The 26,436-nt window shown below is 39.1% G+C and overlaps 2 protein-coding genes across 21 annotated transcripts in view; one reads left to right on the top strand and one right to left on the bottom strand.

The window, feature by feature from the left end:
• Nucleotides 1-7,270, top strand: part of LOC100002469 (uncharacterized) — a 225,505-nt gene extending 218,235 nt beyond the window's left edge. The window contains exon 3 of the mRNA XM_088651673.1: nucleotides 7,183-7,270. The gene's annotated coding sequence lies outside the window, so the exon portion shown is untranslated. The remainder of the gene's footprint in view (nucleotides 1-7,182) is intronic.
• cc2d2a (coiled-coil and C2 domain containing 2A) overlaps nucleotides 1-26,436 on the bottom strand; it is a 58,992-nt gene that overhangs the window by 9,665 nt on the left and 22,891 nt on the right. For 10 of the 20 annotated variants that reach the window (XR_015523037.1, XR_015523036.1, XR_015523034.1 and 7 more), the window contains 17 exons: nucleotides 24,934-25,074; nucleotides 24,700-24,856; nucleotides 22,332-22,573; nucleotides 20,971-21,148; nucleotides 20,199-20,352; nucleotides 17,930-18,077; nucleotides 17,721-17,859; nucleotides 15,871-16,074; nucleotides 13,734-13,826; nucleotides 13,066-13,157; nucleotides 9,270-9,437; nucleotides 7,665-7,767; nucleotides 7,471-7,580; nucleotides 5,845-5,941; nucleotides 5,667-5,765; nucleotides 4,807-4,983; nucleotides 751-954 (listed from right to left, as the gene is read on the bottom strand). Coding sequence is in view for 12 of the 20 variants with exons in the window: in XM_087306395.1 (XP_087162521.1) it covers nucleotides 751-954; nucleotides 4,807-4,983; nucleotides 5,667-5,765; nucleotides 5,845-5,941; nucleotides 7,471-7,580; nucleotides 7,665-7,767; nucleotides 9,270-9,437; nucleotides 13,066-13,157; nucleotides 13,734-13,826; nucleotides 15,871-16,074; nucleotides 17,721-17,859; nucleotides 17,930-18,077; nucleotides 20,199-20,352; nucleotides 20,971-21,148; nucleotides 22,332-22,573; nucleotides 24,700-24,856; nucleotides 24,934-25,074 (2,506 nt within the window). In the remaining 8 variants the exon portion in view is untranslated. Of the gene's footprint in view, nucleotides 1-711; nucleotides 955-4,806; nucleotides 4,984-5,666; nucleotides 5,766-5,844; nucleotides 5,942-7,470; nucleotides 7,581-7,664; nucleotides 7,768-9,269; nucleotides 9,438-13,065; nucleotides 13,158-13,733; nucleotides 13,827-13,949; nucleotides 14,091-15,667; nucleotides 16,075-17,720; nucleotides 17,860-17,929; nucleotides 18,078-20,198; nucleotides 20,353-20,970; nucleotides 21,149-22,331; nucleotides 22,574-24,699; nucleotides 24,857-24,933; nucleotides 25,075-26,436 lie in introns of those variants that run through there. The other 10 variants (XR_015523033.1, XM_087306393.1, XM_087306394.1 and 7 more) reach the window with 3 other exon arrangements.

Genomic DNA, 26,436 nt, shown 5'->3' with positions numbered 1-26,436 from the left:
CAGAAGAGTGTGTGAGACACAAACACTGAGAGACAGAAGAGTGTGTGAGACACAAACACTGAGAGACAGAAGAGTGTGTGAGACACAAACACTGAGAGACAGAAGAGTGTGTGAGACACAAACACTGAGAGACAGAAGAGTGTGTGAGACACAAACACTGAGAGACAGAAGAGTGTGTGAGACACAAACACTGAGAGACAGAAGAGTGTGTGAGACACAAACACTGAGAGACAGAAGAGTGTGTGAGACACAAACACTGAGAGACAGAAGAGTGTGAGACACAAACACTGAGAGACAGAAGAGTGTGTGAGACACAAACACTGAGTGACAGAAGAGTGTGTGAGACACAAACACTGAGAGACAGAAGAGTGTGTGAGACACAAACACTGAGAGACAGAAGAGTGTGTGAGACACAAACACTGAGAGACAGAAGAGTGTGTGAGACACAAACACTGAGAGACAGAAGAGTGTGTGAGACACAAACACTGAGAGACAGAAGAGTGTGAGACACAAACACTGAGAGACAGAAGAGTGTGTGAGACACAAACACTGAGTGACAGAAGAGTGTGTGAGACACAAACACTGAGTGACAGAAGAGTGTGTGAGACACAAACACTGAGAGACAGAAGAGTGTGAGACACAAACACTGAGTGACAGAAGAGTGTGTGAGACTTGAACACTGAGTGACAGAAGAGTGTGTGAGACTTGAACACTGAGTGACAGAAGAGTGTCTGTCAGTGGAGGGCGAACCGTGCTGTCCTGTGTGCCGTTGGGGGAAGCGTCCAGCAGCTCCTGTGGTGGGTTCAGAGGGCGAATGAAGCGCGTGACGAACACCGTTTTGCCGTTGATGTCGATGACGGTGGTGATGCAGGGCCGGTCTGAGAAACGCCGACTCGCCTCTTTCTCAAACACTTCACTGGCCAATAACACACGCTCGACTTCCTGAGAATCAAACTGAGAGGATGGACACCATTTAACACACAGAGAGCGTACACAATACACACACATACAGAACACACACACACATATAGGATCAAAAGTGTGGGGTCAGGAAGATTACATATAGCATAAACAGTTGAAGCCAAATTTATTCGCCCTCCTCTGAATTTCTGTTTTAGATATTTCCCAGATGATATTTAACAGAACGAGGAATTTTTCACAGTATTCATTCATGCATTTTCTTTTCTGCTTAGTCCCTTTATTAAGCCGGGGTCGCCACAGTGGAATGAACCGCTTATCCAGCATATGTTTTACGCAGCTGATGCCCTTCCAGCCGCAACCCATCTCTGGGAAACATCCACACACACTCATACACTGCGGACAATTTAGGGGAAACCGGAGCACCCGAAGGAACCCCACACAAAGCGGGGAGAACATGCAAACTCCACACAGAAACGCCAAATGACCCAGCCCAGGCTCAAACCAGTGACCTTCTTGCTGTGAGGCGACAGCACTACCTACTACACCACTGCATCGTTACTTTCACAGTATTTCCTATATTATTTTTCTTCTGGGGAAAGTCTTATTTGTTTTATTTTGGCTAGAATAAAAGCAGTTTTTAATTTTTTAAACACCATTTAAAGGTCAATTTTTTTAGCCCCCTTAAGCAATATTTTTTACTGGATTCTTTTACTGGATTCTTTTATTTGATATTTATATACAACAGTTCTATCTGGTTCTCGATTCTGATTGGCTGGTAGCTGTGCAATATTCTGCAATATCAGCACTCGAACAGCCTCTTCACCCATGTGGCGTATTACTCCACCCAAACAGAGTTACGAGCAGAAGAGTGAACAATTCGCTAAAGTTCGACAAATATTGCAGCTGTTGGAAAACATAATGTACTTTTGAGGCTTTTTTACTCAGTAATGTGTTTGTTTAGTTTGCAACTATGCAGTTTATTTATAAGGATAGTCCCTATTTTAAATATATATGATTTCAGGCATTCATCGCGGCCATCCACCTGTCATACTGAGCAGAGCAAAGACGGTTGATGTTCCACCACAAGATGGCGACAGTAACAGAATAATAAGCTCAGAGAGGAGAAAATGTCAAACTACAGCTGATCAAATGATTATAAAGCAGGTAAGGGACATTCTCGCAACTCAATCTATCTCTTCTGTGTTTTGTACTGCTGTGTTTATACCATAGTAATCTGCTAGTTTTTCCTTTGCTTTGGCTTTTTCGGGGTTAATTATTGTGATCTTCTGAATTGCAAAAGAGAAAAACTGGGAAATCTCTGTAGACTGATGCCATTTCATGCCGTTCAGCCTTATAATCTTAAAATGTGAGCAAAATCAGCTGTTTTGTCACCACTTTAGACATTACGCTAGAGAATCCTTCAAACACTAGCTCTAAAGTGACGCTGGTGAATGAGCAACAGTTTCTGCTGTTCTGATGTCAGCTGCAGACGTGAATGAATGGCGGAAGAGAAAGTAGTTCCTCATACAAAAGGTTTTGAGAATTGTCTTTTTTTATATGCACGATTGTGCAGTCAAACTGTTGTATAGATGCATTATCACACTCGTAGCAGTGCGATATGGCTACATATCGTCACTGGTGGGAGACTTAGGCACTCGGGTGTGGCCTATATATATTTATTATGATTTTATTATTATTATTATTATTTACCTCATGGAGAAAAAAAAACTAATCTTATCAACCCCAAAATGTTTAAACGGTAACATACAAACAGGTGAATTCAACAGAGAGAAAGACTTAAAAAGCACTGATCTGACAGACTGATCTAGGCAGATCTCCACTAAACAGACAACACTTTCAGGAATGTTTTGGCTTCAGCTGCAAGCGATAGAGGTTTGCTTAATGTTTAATGTTTTACTCTCTTATCAATTCATGAAAACAAAAGTAAATTGTATAAAATTGGTACAAAAATGCACTTAAACAGATAAAAACTCGTATCTTTATGATGACACTTACAAAGAGAGAATGTCAATCAAAGTGTTTCTGCAGACTGTTTTTGTCAAGTCTGATTCTAACAAATGAATGAATGAATTTTTACTATTAGATGTTGGTTATATTCACACACTGCTGGCACACAACTGTGTTTAAACCCATTAAAAAAACTAATTTTTGCATAATAGGTGCCCTTTATAAGCAATTTCACTATGCCTGAATCCTTTCACAGGTTAGAATGCATCCTGTGGGTGATGTTCTCTATCTAGACAGTCATTTTTCAGCATCCAAATGTGAAAGTTGAGTTCATATCTGTTATTTGTCAAGGTTACTGATGTTTTGGTCATGCATGTGGTCCAGTGTACTCATCTATTTCAACATTTACTTCACTTGTCGGGGCAATAGCCTAGTGGTTAGCGCGCCGACATATGGTGCAATAGCACGTCAGGGCGTCGCGAGTTCGAATCCCGGCTCGACGACATTTCCCTACCCTACCCCCGTCTCTCTCTCCCACTTCGCTTCCTGTCTAAAAAATCTGTCCTATCTAATAATAAAGGCAAAAAGGCCAAAAATAAATCTAAAAAAAAAAAAAACATTTACTTCACTATATATTAGTTCAATGCTTTAATTCACAGACTCACACAGTAAGAAAAGGTGATTTTATATTGGGGATGTTTGATTTTGACTAATAATATTGATATTTTTGACTTGTAGAGTGTGTTTTTGTGCTGCTCTTGTGTGCTTTACAGTAGGCTTGTCGTTGATATATAAATGTGACACTAAAACACAGCTGGAAGTAAATCCTTATCGGAATGAGTGATTTACTGAACAAGGCTTGTTCCTATCTCTATATGATATTATTTTTGAATTAGTGACTCAAATGATTCATTCTAAACCAAAACGATTCAGAAACAAACTCCATAGAGCTGCACTGAGATAAAAAAAGATTTGTCTCAACTATCTTTTTTGGAGAAATGTAAAAAAAAACCAAAAAACATTCTGTGTTTAAAATATCACATTTGAGATTACACTCATGTGCTAAAATTCAAGAAAACAGCACTCTTGCTTTTGTGATTTTACTAAATGAATCACATCTTACTAATTATATAACACTTATAAAGGGATATTTTTGCTTTCATTATTTGAATCAAAGCCCCATTATGACTGCATTCAATTTGTGTTCTCGTTTGTTTTGCGCATCATATTTTTGTCACCTCATATATTGTAGATATTTTTCCAGTCTGTAAATATAGTACACCCCTATATTCTGATTCTACAAATTGAGAGATGTTAGTAATAATTTCCTGCGGTAGTGGGCAGCTTTTCACGCTTGTGCTGTTTCCAAAACATTCCTTAATAAAACCAGGAATTCTGGGATATCAGACACCAGATGCGTTACCTTCACTTCCTTCATCTATTAAAAGCAGTGCGAAAAAGAGCAAAGAGAAAGACAAGGATATTGAAAGACCTCCTAAACTCAAACTCAGAAAACTATTACTAAACAAAACATTTTCGAAGAAAACATAAAACAATTCATGAAAATTTAAATTAAACAAAAAACAAACAACAGTCGCTGAAACACTAACTAAAATAAACAAAAATAATAATTAGCAAAAATAAATAATAGTTTTCAGAATTAATAAGCGCTCATTCTGTGGCTGTTTAGAAAAATAACCGTATTTTACACACAAACACATCAGACAAGCACATGGTAACATACAACATATTTTCTATATAAACACAATATATACTGTATATAAATTATATATATATTTTTTTATTTATATATATATATATATATATATATATATATATATATATATATATAAAAAAATAGGAATGAAAATAATCCTGCTGTGTATGAATGTACGATGTCAGATTTGTCTGCTGTACCTTCTCTCTGACCGTGTCTCCAGGCACGAGCTGCGGCTCAATGGTGATGAAGAGGCTGAGGAAAGTGCCTTCACTGGGGCTGCGGACGGCGTCATATCCACCTTCACTGCCCAGACTGCGCTCTTTACTGTATCCCAGCAGCACTGGAGGAGTGCACACCTTAAACGTCCCGTCAATCTGAACACACAGATCCAGAATCAAATGTGGATATTTTTAGCTTTACTGACAGACACGCTCAGTCAGCTTCCATCACGACTGATCATTTTGAGGGTTACATTAGTGCAGGGGTGGAGGACTCAAATTATATTATATATCATAATTTTATAACTGTTTTTTTCGATGTGTGGTCCAGGGTCATATATGAAAATATTTAATATTATAAGTACATAACTTTACATCGCTATTATATAGAGTATAAGAGGCCGATCACACCAAACGCGCTTTATGTGTTGAAAAAAACTCTCAGTTGCGCTCTCAGTTGAAAAAAGGCAACTCTGGGCAGAAAAGCGTGTTATGTCACTCGCGTCTGTTTCATTCTCCAATCAAATGACAGCAGGGGCTGGGTTTGCGTTGAGGAGACTTTGAAGATGAAGGAGAGGCTTGTGGTTGCTGTTCTAAGTTATCCAGAGCTGTATGACTTTACAAATCTTGAATATCACAATATTATTCGATATTAAAGTAATATTAATATCAACAGCAACACTCTCGCAAAGTACCCAGCTGATTCAGCCATTGCCTAGCGACAAAAAAAGTGCACTGTCCTCCTTTTTTTCTTGTCAACAAAAAGGCAGTGTGGTGCCTCTCGTGTTTTCAAAACGTAAAGGTGCGTTCGGTGTGATCGGCCCCTGATACTGTCTTACCCGTGACTGCAGGTAGATGGTGCTGAAGGGGATGTTGATGGAGCCGAGCCAGTGGCGCTCGATGCGGGTGTGGATGGTGTTTCCTCTCTCCCTCTCGTCCTGAATGGGTACACACACAGCGGTCATGTCTGTTTCACATCATGCGGTTTATAATGTTTCATATGTGGACGTTTTTCACCTCCACCACGTCGTAGAGAAGCTCGTCGAAGACGTTGATGAAGACCTCATCTCTGACCGACTGCAGGCTGGTGGAGCTGTAGTCTCCATTAGGAGCACTGAGAGAGAGAGAAAACAATATGGAAATAACCCTGACCTTTTTTTTTTGCATTAGATCAAAACAGTGAGCTGACAAATGGCATTTAAAGGGCCATGAAACCCCCTCGTTTCAGCAGGGTATTTTCACACCTCTACTTTGGAAAAAATCAGCAAAGTGGGCGTGTCCAGCTCTGTTTAGGGGGGAGTGTCGGAGGAACTAAAGTGGGAGGGTTTGGGAGTGTCTATTTGGGCACGCGCGACTTTCAGTCAAAATACTCACACACAGGAGAAAGTGATGGTGTTTAACCTACATGGACATCTGTAGTCGAATTATTTGCCAAATTATTAAATGGTGGACTTTAACTGCAGTTTGGCTCTTTCATTCAGGGAATTCATTCATGTCCCTTACGACAAACGAGATATTGGATTCGAGAAACTGCTCTAAGCGTGTATTTTTCATGCAATGTTTAATATCGCGCGGCGAATGAGAGAAAAAAAACCTCTGCATTTCCCGGAAACTATGATGCTCTCGGCAGGTAGCGTCAGAAAGCCGCGTGTGTTATTCCGGTCACTAAATGCGGTGAAAACCCTACACGAGGTTAAAGTTTGGTTGTGGTGCTAACATGTTTACACTCGGTGCAATAGTTAACAGTTCGATACGAACAAACTGAATAAACAAAGAGCGCTGGTCACTCACTTACCAAATCTGTAGAGACAGGACAATCACCAGCAACTAGATCCGCGTCTTTATTTAGAGGAGACTACAAGCGAATCCGGATCTCAGCGTTTGCAGATGAGAACAGCTCTCAGGTAAGCAATAATCCTCCTTAGACACGTAAGTTATTGTTGTCGAGCGTCGCGTACACTGTTAATCCACACGTGACTCCAGCTGAGCTCTCACAGAGAGAAAATTAAAACAAAACTTAACGGCAGCAAACTATAAAAGCAACACTTCACGCTTGTTTTGCCAACACAACGTGGCGTCTCTGTCGTCTAAACACTGTGACAGTAATGAATATTAATGAAGTTGCACAATAGAGCGCGCTGATTGGTTTGAACCAAGCCTTACTCATGCATTAATGCAGCACACTGTAAGACGTAATAAGACACACTCTGGCACAGGCGTCCAGTCTGCACGCTGGAATACACGCTATTATCTCATGACCGTGACGCAGCTTCAAAAATTCGTTTTAAATCGTAAGTACGAATTTGCTTGAAATAACGCAAAAACAACCAATTTACACTTTTTAGTGAAATATAGGTGTCCTAATAGTGTTTTTAGCAGTGTGGGACACATATACCACTGTCAACAGCTCAAAACAGCTTTGGTGTTTCGTGACCCTTTAAACTTTGCTGCTTTCTAACATGTCTAATTTTAATGTCATCACATTTTTAGCTAAAGTGTAAAACGTAAGTTGCATCATATTTCAAAGTACTTTAATGTATTTCTTTTCTCCAAAATGCACATAAAAATAGGTGGATGGAAACGTCGCTAGTGACATGCAGAGACTATTGTTACATGTTAATATGCTAAAGGTTTTGGTCTGACCTGAATGGCAAAACGATCTCCTCGTTCCAGCAGGGGTTTGGACCCTCAGCGGTGGACGTCTGGAGAACTGAGCGCTGGAAAGACACCTCCACAAACGGCCTGATCAGAGGCTACAGTGCACACACAAACACACACCATTACAGTCTAATACTATTAAAAGTAAATGTTCAGCTACAGTTCAGTGATGCTGTTACCTGCGCAAAGGGCCACTCACTGCCCTGCTGACCGGTTTGGGACGCAGGAGCTGTAAACGTCTCTGTGAATGATCGCCCAGATTTAGCCGACACAGGTGCTTTGCTGAAAGTAGAGTTCAACAAAGTTCAATAAATAAATTATAACAGATCAAACAGCCTTTTTTGTGACGCGTAACAGCGTGGATAGACACTTTTTGACTTGACACTTTGTGCCAATCACAGAAGTCATTTCAGTTAAACTCGGGGGGCACGTAATTACAGCTTTAAAGCTTAACTTTTCGATTTTAGGTGACGTCCAATATATTAATAGGTTCAAAAAAAGTCCAGAATGGGGAAGTCCCAGATTGAATCTGTTGGAGACGTCAAAATAGATGAATAAGTACCGAATGGGGAAGTCCCAAAGTAAAATGAGAAACTATGCTACACTGCTGTCTTTACGCTGTTTACATTTTTTCTTATATTATTTGTTTTTATTTTCTTATACTCGTCTCTTTTATTCCTGTTTATGTAAAGTGATTTGAATCACCACTGTGTATGAAATGTGCTATAGAAATAAACTTGACCTGCCTAACCTATAAATGGTTCAGTGAATGGTTCAAGAGGGTCATCATTCCCCTCACAGTTTCACAATTCATACACTGAACATTAAAGCAGACCTATTATGTCCATTTTTACAAGATGTAAAATAAGTCTCTGACGTTCCTGGAGTGTGTATGTGAAGTTTCACCCTTTAAAGCTTTGATTCTAAATGTGCCACTTTAGTGACTGTCGCTTAAAATTCAAATGAGATTGTACCATTATCAAAAAAGGGGCGGAGCTTCAGATGCCTGTGTGTCAGCATAGTGGCAGATTCAAAACAAGATGTCCTATGCTAATGAGGGAAAGATGGTCACTACTAGGCGGGGCTTTCCCCCTCTGATGACACGTACAAAGGGAGAATGTCAATCAAAGTGTTTCTGCAGACTGTTTTCAATCAAGTCTGATTAAAAACAATACAATTAATAAATTTTCACTATTAGAAGCTGCTTATATTTACACACTGTTGCAACACAACTTTGCTTAAACCCCTTATAAAAGTGATTAGGTGCCCTTTAAAAGGAAAGTTCAATTAGTAAATAAAAAATACACATACATTGTGTAAAGTAACTAATTACAATTACATACACTGTAAAAAATGCTGGGTTCCACACATACTATAATTTATAGTGATTAATATGTGAACACTTAATAATCACCATGTTCAGTAACACTGAAGTGATGCCAAAAGTACCAACTTCAGCACCTAAAATGTTAAATTGTGATGATCCACTGATGAATCCTTTGATAAACACTGCTTTCAAACCCTCCAGTGTCCATTTATGTAAGTGGTCAGTGAAGAGTAGTGAATCGATTATGATTGTAGCCAATCACAGTCATAACTCATCATTCACATCAGACCTCATGTTAGTCAGAAATAGAGAAACTCTTTAAAGTTTATGTATTGACTGTTTCACAATCTGTACTTTTGGCCTCCCTATCAGTATCAGTATAATCCTATAAAGAGTTGTTTAGAAAAATGTTCCCCCAAGTGCAGAGCGAGCTGCTTATGTGGTTGTGTTCATATACCCGGTGTAAGGCCTGCGCACAGGGATGTCATATCCTCTGATGATGTTCACCAGGAGTTTGATGTCTCCCTCTGAGAGGTTCTGCGCCGTCACTTTCTTCCTCTCCTTCCTGCGGGGCTTCAGGGGCCGTTTGGGTTCTGCCAGCTTGAACAGGTTCCAGCCAAGCACCCTGAAAGGTAGCCAGTGCAGAGATAAGCGTTAACTCCCACAATGCACCATATTACAAATCCGCTTTAATACTTATATACACTTTTCCACTGTGCAGTACAGTACTCTTCTGGTCAGATTTGCTGCATTTTCACTGCAGTGGCCTATAGCTGTGCCACCTCTACTGCCTTGACTTACTGAAACATGTTTAATTCTGGACTGTCCCATCCTTCTCTTGCAAGATCTGGTCATGCCTGACATGTTCTGCTGACCACAATGCTGGCATTTCATGTGTTTTTTTTTGCAGTGGTATAAAAATGCAGCAGTGGGTGCTGCTGATTATTTAAATACAGCTGGTTTAGGCTCAATCCCAATTCTGCTTTATAACAATATGCCTGCACAATTTCCCTTGGTCCTTGAAACAGAGCATAAAAGACTGGGGGGAGGGGGGGGGGTGATACTCCCATAAGAAATGGTACATTAATACTACACATGCACATGTCATCATCATGTCACAATAGCGCACATTGCGAGCTCAGTGGAGAATCGGTTTCCAATTCAATCATATTAAAGGGTGCTTTCACATCTGTAGTTCGCTTCATTTGGTCCGGACCAAGGGTAATAAATGATACAGTGTTGCATCTTCTGCCGTCTTTGGGTCGTTTTCACACCACACTGCTGGATTTGGTCCGAACCAGTTGAAACGAACTAAAATGCAGTCATCTGACAAAATCCACATCTCTCATTGGCCAGATGTTGTTGAACATATTTCCTAAACTGCTTATTGATTGGTCAGAATTCACGTGCGTGAAAAAGCCAGTGAACTCCCGCAGGTAAACAAAACCTTTTACTCTGGAGGGACGACTGCGCTGGCTGATTGTATCCCTGCCTTAGACAAACTATACATTACGAAAATGAAGTGCGGCCGCGGCTGGAAAACAGTGTTTAATGCATCGCTCGTCACTTCAGGAGGAGACGTGAATTAATTTAGCTAAACTGCGACATGGTCATCTTGCGGAAATACTACCAACGATCCATCAGGTAATGTTTTCCCCTCTCTCTCTCTCTCTCTCTCTCTCTCTCTGTTGGTAAAGCGCTGTCAACAAATATTTTCCTCCATATCCCATAATGCACAGCGCATCGGCCTACAACAGCTGAATTAGTCCAAAACGCGCAGTACTTTTTGCGGTTGGACCTGTTTTAGTACGGATCATATTCTCACCACAAACGAACCGCTCCAGGGTTCGTTTGAAAGCATACCGAGACCACCTCTTCAAGCAGGTCTCGGTACGCTTATTTGGTCCGCTTTTAGTGCGCACTCGAGTACGATTGCTGCATTCTCACCTGCCTAAACCAACCGTACCAAAAGGGGAAACAAACTCTAGTACGATTCAATCCAACTAAATAAGGCAGGTGTGAAAGCACCCTAAGTTAAGTGTATGAACAAACTAAAAATCTGTGGGCCTGCAGAAGAAAAAAAAAAGTAGAAAAGTAAAGTAAAACTGCTGAAAAAGCGCCTGACGTCATGCACTACAGCACCAAGACAGTTGATGCAATGTTTGCTTGGCAATATAAAAAGCGCAGTGCACTGCTCTTTACTTTATCAAATAGGAGGTGTGGTGCATCTTAGGGTTTCAGAACTCAAAAGAAAGTTTGGTGTGAGATAATGCTGCAGAAAGGACAAAACTGTTCTGTGCATTTACACAGTGCTCACCAGGGGTTAATTTGTGCTGGAACAAGCCGAATCCGGCATCTCTGGAATCTGATCCGGCACCTCATTTTACTGATCCCCGCTCCTCACACGTTCCTCACTTTCGTCTGCTACCACCCCCCAATTGAAGGGCTATATGGCTCTTCCTATTACCCCTACACCTCCAAGCAACCCTGACCCCTTCAAATGACCACGCAAACTAAGGGGTAGGGGATTGGGATTGTGTCTAATGCAACAAAAATTCCAATGACTCAGGTAATGACTATTTTTAGGGACCAATCTGTTATCGTTTAAAGATTATTTAAAGCTTAATTGCTTGGAATCTTGAGTGATACCACATAAAAAAAAAAGCAGCAGGTACTGTACTAGGTATAGAACACAGTGTAAAAGCTCCCAAATGTGAGCCTTTAAAGAGGGATTAGGGTTAACATTCAATTTGAACAACACACACCAAGACACAGGACTTCATTAGACTCACAAACAGCTCATCTGTTTCTCATTCTGTAAGCCTCTAACTTTATGAGTGCGTCTACAACAGACATGAATACATAACATTATTATTAATACATAATAATAATAATAATAAAACTGATACAAATATTAATACATAATAATAATAACAATAAAACGGATACAAAAAATAATACATAATACTACTACTACTACTACTAATAATAATAATAAAATTGATACAAATATTAATACATAATAATAATAATAATAAAACTTATACAAATATTAATACATAATAATAATTAAAATAAAACTGATACAAATATTAATACATAATAATAATAATAATATTAAAACTTATACAAATATTAATACATAACAATAACAATAAAACTGATACAAATATTAATACATAATAATAATAATAATAATAATAATAAAACGTATACAAATATTAATACATAATAATAACAATAAAACTGATACAAATATTAATACATAATAATAATAATAATAATAACAATAAAACGATACAAAAAATAATACATAATAATAATACTACTACTAATAATAACAACAATAAAACTTATACAAATATGAATACATAATAATAATAATCATAACAATAATAATAATAATAATAACCATGTTAATAATAATAATAATAATAATAATAATAACAATAATAACATTTATAAAAATATTGATACATAATAATAATAATAAATAACTAAAAAGAGCAGCATTAACATTCAGTTAAACTTCTCTTTTAGTGTTCCTCAAATAAGTAATTTTGTTGATTAAATGAAAACAATTGCACAGTTGCGCTAAACATACACTCCCAGTACTCACCGTGCAGCAGATCTCCACACCCATACACACACACACACACACACACACACACACACACACACACACACACACACACACACACACACACACACACACACACACACACAGACTGCCGTGAGGACTGGACACCTCTAACACACTTTACACTATCTCTACAGAGAACGGCAGCTCATGAACACACAGATCTGAGGGGAGGAACACGAGGAAAATAAAGACTGAAAACAGGACGAGAAAAATAAATCCTCAGAACATACCCGGCACCTGGACCACTGAATACACAAACATACAGGAGGAAAAAAGAGAAAAATAAAAGACCAGAACCATCAAATCAAGATCACTTCATACTGACCTAACATTAGACAACCTCTGGACTGCCTTGGACATGCTCACAGCATCAACTGACAAACACGCTAATATAATGTGATATATAATCAGCATCAAATACATAAAAGCTTTTAAATGAATTAGCATGCATGCACATGAAGGTTTAAGACTGCATCTGAAACTGGCCCTATACCCTCGTTCACTATTCCCTAAAAAATGTGAAAATAACATGTAATGTGTTGAAGAACTTCACAACGCCTTTAATTAAAGTCTGAAAAAAGTCAATTACATCGGTAACAGAGTCATTTACCCGATGCTAGGAACCTCGTCCTCGGAAATCACATCAGACAGGATGAAATGATGCTTGGCTATGAGGAAACGGTTGATGACAGACTCCCGCACCTGAGACAGACACACATAACAGAAATCTGAGGAACTTGATATTTGGCAATTGAATTGGTTGACCACTCCATACACAATATATTAATCCTATCTATATGCAATATAAACGAACAAAACAGTATAACATTTCTGGGGATAGGCAATTTTATTAAAACAATAACTATTAATGTATTGGATACAAATGCACTAAATAAATTTAAAGTACTTTTTTAAATAGTACTTTATAATATTCCCGTTTTTCTTTGAGAAATTTGCAAGTACCTGTTTTCAACTTTAGTAATAATAATCAATGTTCCTTTATCACCTATTTCTTAAAAAAATAAATAAATCTTGTGCTTCAACAGACTGGAGAAAAGATGCTTAAAGTTAAAAAATATATATATTAAAAAATAAATATTATTTACAATTTTGTTTCTATTATATGGAATATTCTAAATAAAACTATAAAACTACTGATTGTAAAGTTTTTTTAATAATAAACACACAACACTGCTGAGAATTAGAGACTTAAAGACATTTGTAAAAATTCGGACAACAAACGTTTGAGTGGAAGCCCAATATTTTCTCATCACTCACTCTTTTTAGATATTTGGCCACGAGAGCTCGATGTGCATCGATGTGCTCTTTCGTATCGACAATCTCTCCCTCTTTTAGTCTGTTCTCATAGTCCTAAAACAAGATCACAACACAAACATTTAACATAAATTCAATTAACGCATGAATTACATTCATCCTAAAGACAGAAGATGCTTTTTGCATTATAAACACCTCACACAAGCGGGGATTGCACATATAAATACCTATAAATGTTCATATGTCTATTAAAAAAATCGAAATATTATAAACAAGGATTTAAGATGCTGATGAACGTTAAATGTACTCATCCATCTTATTTTGCAGACATAAGCAAAGGGGAATTATCTGTTATGCAGGCTCAGATTGGCTAAACGACCAGGAGAATTCTCAGTGGGCCGGTCCGTTTTTGGCCGCAAGAACCGGTTTCCTTAGCTGCTTGTACTCTCAGCAGTAGCACTTTTTTTTCATTTATTTATTTATTTATTACTCTTTTTATTCATTATTTTGCATCCACTCTTTTAATTTATTTTCTCAGAGCCCCATGAGCAAAATGCAGCCTGCAGGTCAATAATGACGTAACTATCATTCAGCGGCACCTTGGTAAATATAAGAATTCGAATAATAAACATTAATGAATTTTACACCAGCTCAATGAAAATCAGATGATTCACTACATTAATAAATCTGACGTAACTTGATCAGTGGTTAAAAAGAGTCTTGCAGATAACTGCAATATTTATGTTTTATTTCAAGCATTACAGCGACATATGTGGTCCAGTGGTCAGCACATTGCATTACGACGCCGCTGACCCGTGTTTGATCCTCACCTGAGTGATTATTATTTTTTTTTTTTATTACCATTATTATTTTTTATTGTTAAGACATATGATACTGTTAGGGTTGTTGAACATTTGAAGTTGAAAAAGACGTGATAGTGTCAGAAACTGAATTGGAAATGACCTTATTTTAATATAGTCAGCCCTGAACTGAGGTGGGCCGGTCAAGGCTTGAAACTCCATGGCTGAAAAGGAGTCCCACTTAGGCCCTGCTGTTATGTATTGTATGCAGGGCTTAACATTAACTTTTTTGACCACCAGCCACTGTGGCTAGTAGTTTTCCAACATTACTAGCCACTCGCCATTTTCACTAGCCACAATTTTATTGTTGGGAAAATATTTTTTTATGTGAAAACATACAAAATATAGCAGAATACTATACTTTTTATTTAACAAAACATATGCACAGTCATATGTCCTAGCTAAAGGTCCCAGATCATCAGGTAACTACACGTAAATGGGGAGTTATTCTCCCATTAAAGCAATGTTATTGTAAAAAATGATAATTAAACCATATTAATGCAAAAGAAAGCAGGAAAAAAACATACTGTGTGATATTGAAAGGATGATCACACACACATGGTTAATGATAGACCCATAAATTATCTTTTCAAAGAATGGTTAAACCGAAAGCAACTGGCGCTGCTTACAATAAGTCAACTCTGGAACTCTTGAAAGCAGCAAGACTGTGGGTACATGTTCCTCCCTTTTTGTCCAGTCTATTTGAAAGAGAATCGATCGCATCAGTTGTGTTTCTAGACACAGTTGCTTCACAAAAGGAAACGGGAGCGCGCATGCGTTACAAACAGTCTCGCGCATTACCTCAGCTGTTAGCGCGAGTGATTATCCTCTCATTCGGTATTCACCTGCTTTGCTCGCACGAAGTTGCGAACGCAACTATTTTTTGTCAGTCGTGTTGCTTCTCGATCGCCTGTGCATGCATATTGGACCATCCTTATTGTCGAACCCTGCTTTTAAGAATTATTATCTGGGAAAATTATTTTCAACCAGCCAAAGTGGCTAGTGGGCGTGTCTGTCTTACCCGCCACCGCCGAAATCTACCCGCATTTGGCGGGTTGGCGTGTGTTAATGTAAAGCCCTGATTGTATGTGTTAGGTTTCAGCTCCTACACTCTCAAAATCATCCCGGTTAAATCGATAGAATTTTAAACTGAACCCTGTGCAGAAATACCAAAAAATGTCAGCAGATACCATCTGGCCCTGTCAATCGCTAAATGCGTCTGCATCTGGAACAGTACTGCTCCCAGCACTCTGGGCCCTGCAGGATTTGAGTGCTCTCACCTGGAACACTTTCTCGGATATCTCTCTGTCTGTGGACGGCACGCACTTAAAGTGCCTGAACTCCTGCACCTCCTGACTGCGCAGTCTCAGCAGACGGTAGCGACGAGAGCGCTGAAGCTCCTCCTCGCTCAGGAAATTAAACTCCTCCTGAAGCTGCTCCAGACGGAAGTATTCAGGCACCGCCATATCTCCACCGCTCACCACCTATGGGCAGACAGACCGACAGACTCTACATTACTACAGCATGGTATGTTAGCATCGATATTGCAATGTGAAAATCTGTAGAAGCCACATCACAGGATCTGCAACATCAAGTTGGGATTATGATCAACCAGAAAACACAGCTCAGAACAGTTTAAGTGTGTTTTCACACATAGACATTTTTTTGGAAACCTGTGCCATTGGCCCCCTTAACTTGGTTGGTTTGGGCATATGTGAATACCGCTAGGGCTGTGCGATTAATCAAAATCAAATTGCAAATGCAATTTGAAACATTGCAAGTCTGTGATATGAAATATGTATGTATTATTTAATTTTCTCCACCTAGAGCAAATGTGTGAAGTGTGTGACAGTCTTAGTAGCCAATTGAGTAAGCACACTTTTGTTCTGCCAAATCAGAATTGCAACCGAACTATGCGTAACGCCCACAATAAAAATAAGAAAATAAACAGGAAAGCGCGGACAAGTGGGATAATGGCGTCTGTTGCGTCAGAAGCATCACTAGATGAATTAATATCAAAGAAAAACAGCATTGGTGATATAGGAATATTTTGGTTTCAAAGTCACAGACAACGAACAAAAACAGGTCATTTTTAAGAGCAGAATTGTTGCAACGGCTTACAGATCATTGAGCTGAAGCTTGACTACAAGATTAAATCGCAAATCAAATCGCAACATATGCACAGGCCTAAATCCCGCAATATCGCTCTGATCCACGCCAAATCAATCGGTGGTCTCGGCTCAGTTGAGTAAACTCTAGAGCGGTTCGGTTGTAGCAAAGACCATAGAATACACAAGACGTGTCACTCATATAGTTTTGAATGGGGAAATTTAAAACGGTCGATATGGCAAATAAACCCCCGCCTACTACTATAAGAGTCAACCATCAATCACTATAGACTGACGTTTCTCTTGGGCAAAAGTTTGGACCAGACGTGTGCTTTTACAACAATTTGTGTGGTCAACAAACACACTGGAATCTCAGCGAATACTAGCTTTACAGACATAAGAAATACATCGACATGAAGCTTGAAATCTGTGCTTTTAAATGAACCAAGTGCACTTGAAAACAGAAGTTTTTTGTTTTTTTAATCTGTATGAAAGGAACGCAAGGTGCAGTCCGTCCTGTCAAACACACATCACATGACAGCAACTATTCAAATGCCCCACTTGTAAACAAACAGTCGCTGTCATTTCTGGAGGAGATTCACCATCACAGGCCTTAAACACAAATACATCTCTTTATACCATAATATACATCACAAGTTCGAGCTTTCTTACTTGTAGGAGTTTTTTCACAACATAAATTATAATCAGTTAACAAATATAAGCGTTATTGTATTTTATATGCGAGAAAACGTCAGCTTCTCTGTTCAGTTGTGTCTGGTTATAGCGCCTTCATTACCTGATAAAGATGGCAGCCGCGGTGATGTATCAGAGCAATGGCTCGAAGCAGACATGAGGCATCTAGCTATCAATTATAATGTCTATGGTTTTTAACTGATGACTGTTTGCAAAATGGCAAAAAAATGTTACAATGTACCATTTTTAACCTTGGTCCCGACCAAAGGAAACGTACTACAGGTGTGAAAGCACCCTAAAAAGTGTGTGGTGAATTTTAGTCAATATACCGAGAGCAGCTGCATGATGGAAGCATTGCTGGGGTCGTTGGGGTCAAGGCGAGACTCTGCTGCCCACTTGCCCAATTTCTTCATGTCGTTTAAGCCAGACGCCCCGATGCAAGCGATGGCGTCCATCTGCCTGAGACCACTGAAGAGAGAAACATTTTTAAGCACACAACTCTGGAAATAGCAGAGCCTGATCTCTGTCTGCCCCTGACCTGTGCATGGCTCCTCCAGGCTGAGCGGACGGGGGGGCAAGCGGGACGTCGTCCTCCCCTACAGCCCATGACACGCAGCAGGAGAGCTTCCCTGACGTCAACAGAGTCTGTGGGTTTGTGCCGTCAGCCTCGAAAGAGAACGGGACACCTACCAAAAAAAGACACAAAACAATCCAAGCGTACAGTATGTATATAAACGATTTAGTCATTTGACCCAAACTAATAAATATATTTAAATACATACAGGGGTTGAAAAATAAAACTGAAATGCTTGGCTTTAAACCACAATAATTCATTAGCATGGTGTATGGCTCCCTCAATACAACATCAGTTTGTCTTGGGAACGACAGATGTAAGTCCTGCACAGTGGCCAGAGGGATTGTGAGCCATTCTTCTTGCAGAGTAGTGGTCAGCTCACTATGTGATGCTGTGGAGGAAAACCTTTCCTGCCTCGCTCCATCAAAACAACCTGAAGTGGCTCTAAAATGTTTGGATCTGGTGACTGTGCAGGCCATGGGAGATGCTCAATTTCACTTTCAGGTTCAAACCACTCTGTCACCGGTCATGTTTGAACTATTGCGTGCACATGGTCCTAATGGAAAAAAAACTGGAACTAATCTAAAAAAATCTCACAGTCTAAAAATCAGTACAGCTAAAATAACAAAAAATATGAAAAAATATTTTAATAAACAGGGACAAATAAGGAAACATAAAAAATATCAAATGTAGTTTAAATGTTGTAGTTTGTATTTTGTTTTTATTTAAATTTATTTTCTTTCTTTTCCTAAACATGTTTTATTTAATGGATATAACTGTTTAATAAAACTGTTTGGTTTAAATGCACCAAAATACACTCACCGGTCACTTTATTAGGTACACCTGTCCAACTGCTCGTTAACGCAAATTTCTAATCAGACATGGCAGCAACTCAATGCATTTAGGCATGTAGACATGGTCAAGACGATCTGTTGCAGGTCAAACCGAGCATCAGAATGAGGAAGAAAAGTGACTTAGGTGACTTTGAATGTGGCATGGTTGTTGGTGCCAGACGGGCTGCTCTGAGTATTTCAGAAACTGCTGATCTACTGGGATTTTCACGCACAACCATCTCTAGGGTTACAGAGAATGGTCCGACACAGAGGAATTCTCCAGTGAGCAGCAGTTCTGTGGGCGCAAATGCCTTGTTGATGCCAGAGGTCAGAGGAGAATGGCCAGACTGGTTCCAGCTAATGGAAAGGCAACAGTAACTCAAATAAGCACTCGTTACAACCGAGCTCTGCAGAAGAGCATCTCTGAACACACAACACATCCAACCTTGAGGCGGATGGGCTACAGCAGCAGAAGACCACACCGGGTGCCGCTCCTGTCAGCTAAGAACAGGAAACTGAGGCTACAATTCACACAGACTCACCAAAACTGGACAATAGAAGATTGAAGAAACGTTGCCTGCTCTGATGAGTCTCCATTTCTGCTGAAACAGTTGGATAGTCGGGTCAGAATTTGGCCTCAACAACATGAAAGCATGGATCCATCCTGCCTTGTATCAGCGGTTCAGGCTGGTGGTGGTGGTGTAATGGTGTGGGGGAGATTTTCTTGGCACACTTTGGGTCCATTAGTACCAATTGAGCATCATGTCAACGGCACAGCCGACCAGAGTATTGCTGCTGACCATGTCCATCTCTTTATGAGCACAGTGTCTCCATCTTCTGATGACTACTTCCAGCAGGATAACGCACCATGTCATAAAGCACGACAATGATTTCACTGTACTTAAATGGCCTCCACAGTCACCAGAGCTCAATCCACCTTTGGGATGTGGTTGAACAGGAGATTGGCATCCTGGGTGTGCAGCTGACAAATCTGCAGCAACTGTGTGATGCTATCATGTCAATATTGAGCAAAATCTCTGAGGAATATTTCCAGTAGTTTGTTGAATTTGTGCCACGAAGGATTAAAGCAGTTCTGAAGGCAAAAGGAGTACTAGTAAGGTGTACCTAATAAAGTGGCCTGATTATTCATGAAAAAAGATAATAATAACAATAAAAAAAACAGCTTTATATAGGAAATACAGAACGCTGGAAGGGGGATGTGGGATTGGACACATATCCAGTTTTTTCATAGTAGTTAGAGGCCAAAACCGAATTTCGTTGACTTGCACAGCCCTAACCAAAAGCATCATTACACTTCCTGTCTTTGAAAATGACCATCAGGAGACACGACTGTGCACTGAAAAACATTTTATTTGTATATATTTAAAAAGAGCTCTTACCACTGCCGACCCCCTCATGATTGAATGTGACTCTCTGGTTGCTGCTGAACTCCATCTCTTCTGACGGTGCGCTGCCGGTCAGGACAGAAGATTCGGGAACCGGCACACACACTTCAGTCAGCTGGGTGGAGGATGAGCCCACGCTCTCAAACACCTGCGGGAAAACATCCAGAGCAGCTCACACACATGCTGACCAACACCAATAGTACTGTAATGCTAAATGCTGAATGAAATGTTAAGTCTTAAGTACTGTTTCTGAACTGAACAAAAATAGAAATGTCAAAAAAACAGAAAGATTTATTTTTTTTAACACATTTCTAATCGTAATAGTTTTAATAACTCATTTCTAATGAAAGATTTCTTTTATTTTTGCCATGATGACACACTTCTATACAGCTTAAAGTGACATTTAAAGGCTTAACTAGGGTAATTAGGCAAGTTCTGTAGACAATAGAAAACATATATAGCTCAAGGGGCTAATAATATTGACCTTAAAATGTTTTTAAAACAAAGAAAAACAGCTTTTATTCTAGCCGAAATAAAACAAATAAGACTTTCTCCAGAAGAAAAAATATTATAGGAAATACTGTGAAAATTTCCTTCCTCTGTTAGACAGCATTTGGGAAATATTTAAAAAAGAAATTCACAGGAGGGCGAATAATTGTGTCTTCAACAGTATGTATATACACACACACACACACACACACACACACACACACACACACACACACACACACACACACACACACACACACACACAACACAGCTATACCTGTAGTTTGATGCTTTCTGGCCAGTTCACAATCTTCAGGTTGAAAATCTGGCCGAAGTGAACTCTGAAGTCCATGTTGAGGGTTCGACTGTCGGTTCTGGAAACTTCTTTATCGTTGTACAGGACTTTGACGAAGAGAGATCGTTTGGCCACATCCTCTCTACGAGCAAACTCGGCTCTACACAAGACAAATGAAATCTAGATTTGAACATTTCTGGAGAAACTGTGAGACCGAGAAACTAATCAGGGAGAAGAAATCACAGCTGAGTAGGCGGAGCTCCAGAACACACCCACTGATTGCACAATTATCACTGACCAATCAGAGCTCAAATGTGTTTAGGAGCTAAAACGAATTCCCCCAAAATTTCGCTTTGGTAATTGGAACAGCTGAAACAAACTCAGATAGTACTTCATTTCAGATGATTTTTGATTGAAATCACATCATTTCAGTTCATTCTTCATTTTCATTTGAGAAAGAACGAACTCAAAAGACAGCGAGAGCACAGAACGTGTCCTGTGAGAAATGCGATGCTGCGATATTCCTGATGGTTACATGACCTCTACGCATTTTAATGGAAACTACCTTTAAAGGTTCACGAAACCCTCGAGTACTTTTTTGAGATGTTAACAGATTTGTGTGTGTTGAGCATCAGTTAAGACAATGTTAGCACCTGTCAGCTTTAATTGTGGGGAAAACTGGATAGTTTTGAGCTTTTGTCAGCTAATTTCAGCTTTCGGGTTTAAATTTATTTTTGGGCAGGATCAAGATCGGCAACGTAGTGCAGAACAGCAAGTGCAAAGATGGCGCGTCGGTTTCTCATTATTATTCATAGCGGAGTTATCTTACCCAATAAGAAGAGCCGGATTCTTAATTATTCATGACTGCACCTGCTTTCCGAAGGCAAGACAGACCTGCCAGTGCCAAGCTGTGATACACTGACCCACGGCACACAGTATTTAGCTGTTCATGAAGTTTGTGTTTGTTTCCATGATCCATGGGTTTAGTTGTATGTTTCCCTCCGATGCTGTCAGGGCAGATACAGCAAAGCTGTTTGTGTCCAGCAAGCATTTTTGTCGAAAGAGCAGTGCGAGAATTTGAGAATGGCGGACGTTGTCTTTTATCACCCCCTTCAAGATGCTTCTCATTTGCTTTCATTACATGCGCTTGAGCTTAACCACACCCGCTGACAGAGCTGTGATTAAAAACAAAACGCTATTGGCTGTTTTTGAGAAAGGGAGGAGCTACTCTATGCCCTACCCTATCTTCATGTTTCAGTTGAGATTTCGGCAAACATCGAATAAAAATACTTCATGTAACTTTAAAAACGCATATTGAGAAAAAGCCTTTGTGTGTCACTCACCGGGGACACTGCTCATTGGCTGTAATGGACCCAGAGACGGTAAGCTCAGGAATCAGAACCGGTTCTCCAGGGTTCCTGCGGATCCTGGCAGCCTTCTCTCGCACTTGTTCTTCCAGGATGCTCGTGTCTGGTTTCTCTGGAGGGTTGGGCTTCTCTGGTTCCTCACCCAGCTCTTCCTCGCTTACTTCATCCTCCTCTTCCTCCTCCTGTCTTTTCTTTTTCTGCTTTTTCTTCAAAGCTTTCTGAGAGAATCACAAACATGTTGTGAACATCTGCTGTAAATCAGGTTAAAGTTCATTTTACACTGAGTCAGAGATTTTTTTTAATTTCTCCAAACATTGGGCTATATGCACACAAACTTTTAATTTTCAGACAGCCAGCCCAATCGCTTCCAGTGAACTATCTTGCATTACAAAGTCGCAATCGAAATAAACCGGACAAGAAGCCGTTCATTGAATTCAAATTTTCTGCACCATGTCTTATAAATATGGACATTTATTTTACAACAGTATCTTCAATAGAATTTCTGCACTAGCCTGCTTCTCCGGCGCTTGCATTTAAACAGTCTTTCATCTCGTTTTAGGCTTGAACAACTACATTAGCCCTGATTTTGATTCGCTGACAGGTTTTGAGAAATCGCAGACAAATGCCTAAAATCACAGGCAATCACACAGTGTGAATTATTAAAGACACAATCTGAAAGAATCACCAATGAGTTGCTGTAACATATTTTGCATGTTAAATATGTGGACCTGTCGACCATTTAAAATCATGTTGAGTGAAATGTGTCCTGATTGAAAATAACATCAGCAATTACCTACATCCAGGGCAGTGGGAGGTTGGGGGAGGCGTTAAAAGTGCTTCTTTTCGGTCTATTTGAACCAAAAAAATGGAGGAAAAAACGTGTTAATTTAAACTAGGGATGCACTGATTATAGATTTTGGTTGTATGATTATAGTCTGAGGAATAATCACGGTTTCACAGTAAACACAATTATTATGCATTCATTAATTTCAAAACGCTACTAGTTTAGAAAATCACATGAAATCTCCTTATATTTTAAATAGTTTTATTGCTGCTCAGTAACTAAATAATACAGCACATAATAATATTAAAAGCAAACAATAGCCTATTTCTCTTTGGACTTAAAAATAAGTGATAAAAGGTTTTTGGCATTTAAACACAAGTAATAATTTTACACTGAAAATAAATGACTGAACAATGAATGAATGAATAAATAAATACATAAATAAATACATAAATAATTAAATATATGAATGAATAAATATATGAATGAATGAATAAATAAATATATGAATGTATGAATAAATAAATAAATAAATGAATCAATAAATAAATATATGAATGAATTAATAAATAAATATATGAATGTATGAATAAATAAATAAATAAATGAATGAATCAATAAATAAATATATGAATGTATGAATAAATAAATAAATAAATGAATGAATCAATAAATAAATATATGAATGTATGAATAAATAAATATATGAATTAATAAATTATTAAAAAATAAATAAATAAACAAATAAATGAATGAATAAATAAATAAATGAATTAATAAATAAATATATGAATGAATGAATAAATAAACGTATGAATGTATGAAAAATAAATAAAAAAATAAATAAATGAATGAATGAATGAATGAATGAATGAATGAATGAATGAATGAATAAATAAATGAATGAATAAATAAAAAATAAATTAATAAATGAACAAATAAAAAATGAATGAATAAATAAATAAATAAATGAATGAATGAATAAATAAAAAAAATTATAATAAATAAATAAATTAAAATATTTATATTTGTCTAATGTAAATCTAAGCATCATATTAGCCAAGTATTTGCCTTTTAAAGAGAACAAATGTAGTGAAAGGCTGCTGAACCTCTGTCTGAAAGGCACTTTAGATCAACTATATTAGAAAATTTGGTGCTTGGTGCTTTCCCTTTGTATTTTTTTTTCTGTGAAGTCAGTTCTGGTCACATGACTTGTAGTGCGCTTTCAACAATCTTTCAACTAGGTGCGCCTGGAAAGCGTGAGTGGATAGTGCGCTTTCGATCCTAATATGCATGTGCAAGTCGTGCGCCTCCATTGAAAATAATGAATTTGTGCGAGCATAAGACGCAATTTGTGAACGGCCCTTAGTTAATAGCCTTAGCCCTAGTTAATCCAGTGTGTGTGGGTATTAGTGGGCATCTTCTTTAATGACATTACAACATCGATGTTGTAAACGGCACCTTATAAAATTGAAAATGTAAACCTTTCACTGGACGTTTATCGTTGGCTAAAAACACTAGCTGTGCATATACCCCACTGCTTCGTGTGCATAGCCGTACCTGTTTTCTTTTCCAGGATTTCCATTCCTCATGCAGTCTCCTGTATTCATTCATCTTCCTCTGATATTCCTCCTCCGTCTCCGCCTGCAGCTCCGACACCTCCGCCATGATGTCGCTCTCAAACTCCTGCTCGTCCTGCTGTCTCTCCACCTTTTCCCTGTGCAGGAACAGCCGAGAGTCTCGTAAAACAAAGCACACAATCAATCATTCAAACACACACGCAAGAAGACATACCTCCTGATGAAGAGTTTGTAAGGTGTGTTGGTGAATCTCTGGAAGTCTCTCAGTGCTTTCAGCTCCTTCCACAGTCGGATGATGTTTTTGAGGAGAGCTCTATCCTTCTCCTGCTCCACATCACGCAACTGTCGAGTGTGTCTGACAATACAGGAGGAGATGACAGGCTGAATTAAAGGGAGAGTTCACACACAAAAAATGTATTTGGTCATCATTTACTCACCCATTACTCGGATCAAACCTTTAAGTATTTCTTTCTTCTGTTAAACACCAAAGCCAATTGGAAAAATGTAACCATTGACTTCCTTAGTATTGTTTTTTCTTGCCATGAAAATCCAAAGTTACAGGCTTTTAGCCCTCTTCAAAACATCTTCTTTAGTGTTTTACAGAAGAAAGAAACTCATCAAGTTTTAGAACTGCTTGACGTTGAGTAAATAGTTTACTTAAACCAGGGGTGTCCAAACTCGGTCCTGGAGGGCAGGTATCCTGCTGAGTTTAGCTCCAACTTGCTTCAACACGCCTGCCAGGAGGTTTCTAGTATATCTAGTAAGAGCTTGATTAGCGGGTTCAGGTGTGTTTGATTAGGGTTGGAGCTAAACTCTCCAGGACACCGGCCCTCCAGGAAAGAGTTTGGACACCCCTGACTTAAACTATGCCTTTAAGTAAAGTTGGGCTCAGACTACAGGAGCTTTAAAATCTGAATTGATAAGGAAATTTGGATGCAGCACACACACACACGAGAATCTACAGCAGGGGTGTCAAATTCAGTTCCTGTAGGTAGAGGTCTGCATAATAAATTTCTGAATAAAGTGAGGGAGCGGTCGGTAACGGGTTTAATTTTGGACGGGAGCGGGTGGTCTAACAATATCGCTTCCGACTTCTGAGCGAACAAGCACGTGTATGGATGTGCCAATGAGACAGCACGATGCTGCGTTTAGCTTGTTTGTTGCTGTCTATGTGTGTGCGAATGAGAGAGAGAGCTTTGTGCTGTCTCTCTCTCTCTGTCTCTTTCTCTGTCTCTGTGTGTGTGTGTGTGTGTGTGTGTGTGTGTGTGTGTGTGTGTGTGTGTGTGTGTGTGTGTGTGTGTGTGTGTGTGTGTGTGTGTTTGTGAATGAAAGAGAGAGCTAGACGCTGTCTGTGTGTGTGACACTTGCTTGTGCTTTTGTGTGTGTGTGTGTGTTTATACAGACAGCTTGTTATAGGCTGTCTGGACACTGTATAGCTGGGTGATTTTCAGTTTTGTTCTGCCCGGGTAGAAAACAGGGCGGGTCGGGCAGCGGGACAACAAATGCTGAATATAAGCGGGAGCGGTCAGGTTCGGGCCAAAACCTGGCGGGTACGGGCGGGAGCGGGATTCAAAATTTAGTCCCGCGCAGATCTCTACCTGGAGGGCCGCAGCTCTGCACAGTTTAGTTCTAACTCTGTTTCAACCCACATACCTGTAGGTTGCAAACAAACCTGAAGGACTAAATTAGTTTGATCAGGTGTGCTTAATTAGTGTTG

Source organism: Danio rerio, chromosome 23, assembly GCF_052040795.2.
Source record: "Danio rerio strain M-AB ecotype USA chromosome 23, GRCz13ab, whole genome shotgun sequence".
Lineage (NCBI taxonomy): Eukaryota > Metazoa > Chordata > Actinopteri > Cypriniformes > Danionidae > Danio > Danio rerio.
This window is presented reverse-complemented; position numbering and strand designations above follow the sequence as displayed.